This window comes from Podarcis pityusensis (genome assembly GCF_964106645.2).
Source record: "Podarcis pityusensis genome assembly, chromosome: 14".
Taxonomy (NCBI): Eukaryota; Metazoa; Chordata; class Lepidosauria; order Squamata; family Lacertidae; genus Podarcis; species Podarcis pityusensis.
In genome coordinates this window covers 34,358,391-34,365,451 of record NC_138039.1, presented here as the reverse complement: position 1 = coordinate 34,365,451, position 7,061 = coordinate 34,358,391, and the positions used below count along the sequence as shown (strand labels likewise).

Sequence of the window (7,061 nt, the reverse complement as noted above, 5' to 3'; positions counted from 1 at the left end):
AACTATTTTCATCTATCACCCTGGAGTAAAATACATTCATTCATTACTCAGAGTAACAGTGGCATTGAATACTGTCCCTCTGCACAGTACACAGAGGTGTGCTATAAATATGCTTTTAGTTATTAAATGCACATTATATTATGATCAGTGTTTCCAAGTCACTGTTTCCATATGGGATTTTATCATCTTTTCAAATGCATTGTGCAGGTAATTGAGCCCCTGAGTTGCTAAATCACTATGAATTCATTACTGATCTGAAGGGACATACACACACATTTTGCATGGACATATGCTGGAAAATAAAACCTAATGATGCACATTCATGAAATGGGTTTTTGTTCATCATCCAGTCTGCAAAAATGGAATTGTTTTCCCATGACAAAAAGTCAGAAGCTCTGGGAGAAAGTTGTGAATTATTTTAGCTGACCTGGTCAAAACCATCACTGGGCAGGAAGTGGGGGGAATGTCCCTAGCAATCATGATTTGGCCAGATTCAGGAAATGAGTGTTTCTCCATACCTTAGTACACACAGGAGATACACCTTCAATTTATTTTAAATGTAGGGTAGGGTAGGGTAGTGCTGAAACTATTCCTCATATTTCATGGACATTTGTAGCATCGTCAAAAAAGCCCTACTTTTTTATTATTGTTTGGTAGTACTTGGAGAAATGTTAATTTGCATTCAGACTCTCTTATTTGCAGTCTCTCTCTCTCCCAAGACCCAATTAAATTGTTATTTCCCCCCAAGAAATACCATCATATAGCCAAATCTGACTGAGGACTCAGATGAACAACATCATCTCATTCACTACATGATTTCCACAGACCAATGACAAATCCAAGAAGCACAGCCCTCACTCACAATCGACTTGTTCCCCTCATTCATTACATAGCCAAAACTAATTTGCAACCGTACATATAGACATTGTTTTCTTCCCTATATGGTCCTATAGCAAAGGACCAGCTGGTCAGGACCCTGGAGAGCTCCCAATAGCTACAGTAGCACTTTCTAGAACTACGGTATGTCTGGGAACTATTGCCTCAACAGCAGGCTGAAGCCTTCTTTTATGAAGGCTGGAAAAATACCTCTAATCAGCCCACCTCCTCTGAGGGGCTGTCTAGTCATTTTAAGGCCCCCTGCATTTTGCAGTGCATTAAAGGACAATTGCATTTTGTAGAATTTTAATATTATGTACAGACTTTTTGCTTGTGATTTTGCTTGCAATTGCCATGAACAGCTTAGAGACTTTGTTATACTAAACAGTATATAAGTTATTAAATTGAATTTAAACTACTTTATTATATAATCTCTGGCTCCTACAGAGTAGAGGCAGTGAGGGCTGCATGGAGACATGTCTTCTGATCTATACAAGCTACGCAAAACCACGTCCTCTGTCCTGAATGCTCCAGGAGTGAGGGGAAGTGTGGCTCTGCAAACAACACCTCCACTCTGCCTCTGAGCCTGAGCGAAGCTCATGGCCAAATGTAGTGAAGCACTAAGCCTTTCCACATACCAGAATGCAAACTGAAATAAATTTCTTCCCCATCCCCAATCTGGAAATTCATCAGAGGAAAGAGTTTTACCATCATAGCAGAGTAGGTGTAGGGATAATGGTATGCCAGGTAGCAGACATCTTCCTTATGAGGGAAAACAATGCTGAAAGTAAGTGTGTAGCAGGATTTCCCATGGGTTTTTCCTGAAGCTGTAGCCACTGTGCAATTTTGGTAGTGGTTTCTGGTAGAAGGAGGGAGGGAAGGAGGGAAGGAGGGAAGGAGAGAGAGAGAGAGAGAGAGAGAGAGAGAGAATAACCTGTTATTCTCATTATTGCTGCTGTTGTTTATATACCACTTAATGCCCAGAAGGCTTCGAAGCATTTTACAAAATAGAAAACAAACAAACAAACAATTGCACAACACTGTTACAATACAGGGTAACTAAAAATACACCGTAATTAAAATATGCAGTGAAATAAATCCCATTAAAATATAAAGGGCCATGACTGAAATGAGCAATAAAACAATCCCATTAACATAACACAGCAAGTAAAACGGCAATCAAAACAGGAGACTCTGGTCAAGAGATCAAGGGAATGCCTGTGTAAACAAGTGAGTCTTCTAGTGCCAGCAGGATGCCACTGCAGATGAGGCCTCTCATATTTCAGCAGGGAATGCCTGACTCAATAGGGTAGCAAAGGAGAATCATATACATACAGGTCCCGCTACCCAAACAATGCATTCCCAGGAAATTGTTCATTAGACAAGCATTCACATAATGAGCTGATTATGTCTATTATTTCCTATGGGAACATTTCTAAGCTGTGATTTGTCTGTTCTTCTTCTCTCCCTCCACACTTTCTGCCTGAAACTGGTGTGGCCAATCAGCAAAACTCAGACAAAAGAAAAATGGGTTTGTCTGATTTCTCCTGCTCCCTGATTTGTCTGATCTCTCTCCCTTCCTCCATGTTTTCTCCCTGAAATGACAGCTGCCGACCAACAAAACACAAACAAGTAAGGAAGTGAGGGAACTCCAGCTGTTTGGGTATCTGAATCAGCTGTATGTGGCGAGGTTTGGGTATAATTCTTTATGTTTGGATAACAGGGATTTCAGATAATGAGTTTTCTGATGGCAGGACCTGCATGTATACTAACAGGAATTTCAATTCTCCAAGTGCAAGTCCTGAGCTAATAAAAATGGCACCAGCCATACACAAGCAGAAGGAATCCCCATGCCCAGAGGACTCTGGAGGACAAAGGCAGAAATACCCCAATGATGATTTAGCATGCTCAAAGGGCGTGGAACAGTGACTATCTGTTAGACAGTGTAGAGGTTCAGGGTGGTCACAAGGAACAAGGATAGAAAGCATAGAATGGAGTGGCTGAAATTCTGAAGAGGGATCACTCCATACTGCAATATTTTGTTGCAGGTCTCATTTTGCCCCTGGCTAATTTCTTAGATTCAATGAATTTCAATGCAACACTGAGCTTTTGAAACTGACTTACGACCACTGCAACCGGACTAGTGACTAACATTTCAGAGTCTCAGTTTTTCCAGTTGTAAGGTCAGATTTACCCCATTTCTGCACCAGTTTGTGATTTAAAACAAAAACATTTTTTTCAAAATGCACAAAAAATATGCATTTTCTCACACATTTTGCCTAATATGCATATTTTTGTATGTAATTTTGCCTAATATATGAATTTCTGCAAGCAGTTCCCCAATATAATGCAATCTTGGTATGTTTTTTTAAACTAATATATTAATTTTTATATGTACTCTTAGGTTGGTGCACTGCACTGGAAGATACACAGAAGTGCACGATTCAAAAGTTAGCTTCAGTTCATGTGTTTGTTTGGGGAATTCAATTTAGTGAGTTCATATTAAACATAAGAATGTAAGAAGAGACCTGTTGGATCAGGCCAGTGGCCCATCTAGTCCACCATCCTGTTTTCTTATTGGTCAACTAGATGCCTATGAGTATCCTGCAAGCAGAACCTGAGTGTAACAACAACTTTCCTCATCTGTGACTCCCAGCAACTAATATTCAGAGGCAATCCTAAGATAGATGTGCCAACAGTCTGACTTAGCATAAGGCAGTTTCCTGAATTGGCTTTCCCATATGGAGTTGTGGTAGTCCTTAGGGATATAAGGAGAGCCCCGTTGAATCAGATGGTAAAGGTAAAGGGACCCCTGACCATTAGGTCCAGTCGTGACCAACTCTGGGGTTGCGGCGCTCATCTCACTTTATTGGCCGAGGGAGCTGGCATACAGCTTCCGGGTCATGTGGCCAGCATGACTAAGCCGCTTCTGGCGAACCAGAGCAGCACATGGAAATGCTGTTTACCTTCCTGCCAGAGTGGTACCTATTTATCTGCTTGCACTTTGACGTGCTTTCGAACCGCTAGGTTGGCAGGAGCAGGGACCAAGCAACGGGAGCCCACCCCGTTGTGGGGATTCGAACTGCCGACCTTCTTATCAGCAAGTCATAGGCTCTGTGGTTTAACCCACAGCGCCACCCATGTCCCTACGAATCAGATGGAAGTCACACCTAATCCAACACCCTGTTCTCACAATTGCCAACCAGATGCCGACGAGAGGGTCAAAAGGAGGACTTGAGCTCAACAACACCCTAGCCACTTGTGATTCCTACTTGTGAGCCAAATAATTTCCATTCCTACTCCTGATCTGAGAACACAAAAACCAGGAGCTTCATTCCCAAAGGTTTGGTGTATGGGAGAGGCAAAGTTTGCAGCAAGCTTCAAAGGCATTCTCTTGTTGCATATATTCAAAATGAAACCATGGGGTGGAGAGAGAGAGAGAGAGAGAGAGAAGCAGGGTATGCGGAAAGCATTTGTTCTTGTTAACTTTTCTATTAGGGTGACCAGATGGAAAGGCAATGGAATTACTTTTAATAGCGCTGGAGAAGGGATTTCAGCAGGTTCAGCTTCTCACACCACTGCATGACAAGCTGCACTAATCAAAATCCCCTCTCCTACACAATAATCAAAGGTACAGGAGTCCTGGTTTCTTTTGCCGGTCCTAGTTTTGACTCTTTGTAATGGCTGAAGATGTAGCTGTTTCTGGTAGTAATACTCACCTGTAACAACATCTCCTCGGATTGCCTCCCTGTTTAGCATCATAGGAAGCTAGCTGCCTTACACTGAGTTCAGACCATGGGTCCATCTAGCTCAGTGCTTCCTACACTGACTGGCAGTGGCTCTCCAGGTTTTCAGAGAGGGGTCATATCTAGCTCTACTTTGGAGATGCTAGTGAACCTGGGACCTTCTGCATGCAAACCTGATGCTCTACCACTGAGCTATAGCCCTTTCCCTAATTTTGAAAGTAAGACGCGGGTGGCGCTGTGGTCTAAACCACAGAGCCTAGGGCTTGCCTATTGGAAGGTCGGCGGTTTGAATCCCCGTGATGGGGTGAGCTCCCGTTGCTCGGTCCCTGCTCCTGCCAACCTAGCAGTTCAAAAGCACGTCTAAGTGCAAGTAGATAAATAGGTACCGCTCCAGTGGGAAGGTAAACGGCGTTTCCGTGCGCTGTTCTGGTTCGCCAGAAGCAGCTTAGTCATGCTGGCCACATGACCCGGAAGCTGTACACCGGCTCCCTCGGCCAATAAAGCGAGATGAGCACCGCAACCCCAGAGTCAGCCACGACTGGACCTAATGGTCAGGGGTCCCTTTACCTTTTTAAGCAGCATTGTAGGAAATTTACCATGGCAGATGGCTTCTTAGGCCTGCTGCCATCAGGTAAGTTTGCAGCTGGTGGAGGCACTGATGACCATGCGCATTTCTGCACCCCACCCCAACCTGGAGCCAACCCAAGCAGAAAGCAGGAATGCAAATGTTTCAAATGTTTAAACAAAGGAAGGGTGGTTCCTGCAGATTGACCACGGCTGGGTGCTTACGCTTCTGCCACTTTCTGTCTGCAACTACTTTAGCCCTGCCTTGATTCTGATTAAACATATGCACGCGCGCACACGCACACACCACACTCCCCAGGAAAATACAAATCTTAAGAAAGGATGTTCCTTCTCTGTCCTCACCTGGTCTTTTGCAATATATAATTTTTTAAAGAGCCAGCTTGAAGGGTGATGGTGAAAGAGTTCCCATTGGCTGAGATGAAGAGCCAATTCACGCATTTCAGAGCAACCGCATCGCACCAAATTGCATCCGCAAGTACATCTCAGACAATAATTTCCCCTGCCTAGCACCAATTATGCTGTTGCTAAACCTTCCCATTCTGAAGGACTCTGTGACACCCCCTCCCCGTCTTATTGTTTTTAAAAAGATATCTTATCAGCATTGTATTAAAATGCAAAATATAAGGAAAGAGACCGAAAGATGCAATTTCAGCTGCTGAAATTTACACAAACTGTTTATTTCCCTTGTGTTGGTGTTGTTTTTATTCAGTTGGGCAAAGTCTCAAGATAATCATTCTCCTGAAACCCCATGGCCTAATCATAGCTTCTTTTGTATGAAACATAAAATAATTTGTTGACTTACAAGAATGAAATGGGTGGAAATGTAGCAGCAACAACAACATCAAGCTGATAGTTCAGTTGGTTAGAGCCTGGTGCTGATAATGCTAAGGCTGCAGGTTCGATCCCCGTAAGGGACAGCTACATATCCCTGCATTGCAGGGGGTTGGACTAGATGATCCTCAGGGTCCCTTCCAACTCTACAATTCTTTCATTCTATGATTCCTTTCAGAGCAGTCTTCCTCAACCTGCTGCATGCCAGATGTTTTGAACTACAACTCCCATCAGCCCCAATCAGTGTGGCCAATGGACAGGGATGATGGGAGCTGTAGTCCAAAATACCCAGAGGGCACTAGATTGGGGAAAGCTGTTCTAGACATTGCACCCTTAACTCAGAAGCTGCCTTCCAAATTCCAGAAATGTGAGTTCTGATTTTGCTACCACAGTATTACTTTGCACATGCACAGAAGCATTCCCCGCCATCTGTCTCAGGAGGTAGGGAGAAACTAGGTCAGAGAAGAAGAAAAATACATTCTCACACTGACTCCAATTTAGCTAAAGTTAGTGATGACTTACAGTATGGTTTTATGCATGTCTACTCTGAAGTATTAATAAATAACAAGATGAAAGACTTACTCTGAAGTAAGTCTCATTGGGTTAGTTCAGGCATAGGCAAACTCAGCCCTCCAGATGTTTTGGAACTACAACTCCCATCATCCCTAGCTAACAGGACCAGTGGTCAGGGATGATTGGAGTTGTAGTCCCAAAACATCTGGAGCGCTGAGTTTGCCTGTGCCTGGGTTAGTTGAATGGGTCTTAACTCTTTTGGCTGCAATCCTACATCCTCTCACCTAGGATTAAGCCTCTTTGAACTTGATATGATTTGTGTCTGTGTAGATAGCATAGCATGGAGCTGTTCGTCCCATTGAAATGGAAGAAACACTTTAGAACCAAATTACATGTTACATTAAACCTACTGAAAAACAATTACTTATGCAGAGGCTGTAGTTCAATGACAAAACACCTATTCTGCATGCAGAAGGTGTCATTCTTGATCCCTAAAATCTCCATTGAGAA

At 43.2% G+C, this 7,061-nt stretch overlaps 1 protein-coding gene across 2 annotated transcripts in view; it reads right to left on the bottom strand.

Moving 5' to 3' along the window:
- Positions 1 to 7,061, bottom strand: part of AGBL1 (AGBL carboxypeptidase 1) — a 407,461-nt gene that overhangs the window by 288,940 nt on the left and 111,460 nt on the right. For both annotated transcript variants that reach the window (XM_080980323.1, XM_080980324.1), the window contains exon 16: positions 1,585 to 1,735. In XM_080980323.1, coding sequence (XP_080836449.1) covers positions 1,585 to 1,735 — 151 coding nt within the window. The remainder of the gene's footprint in view (positions 1 to 1,584; positions 1,736 to 7,061) is intronic.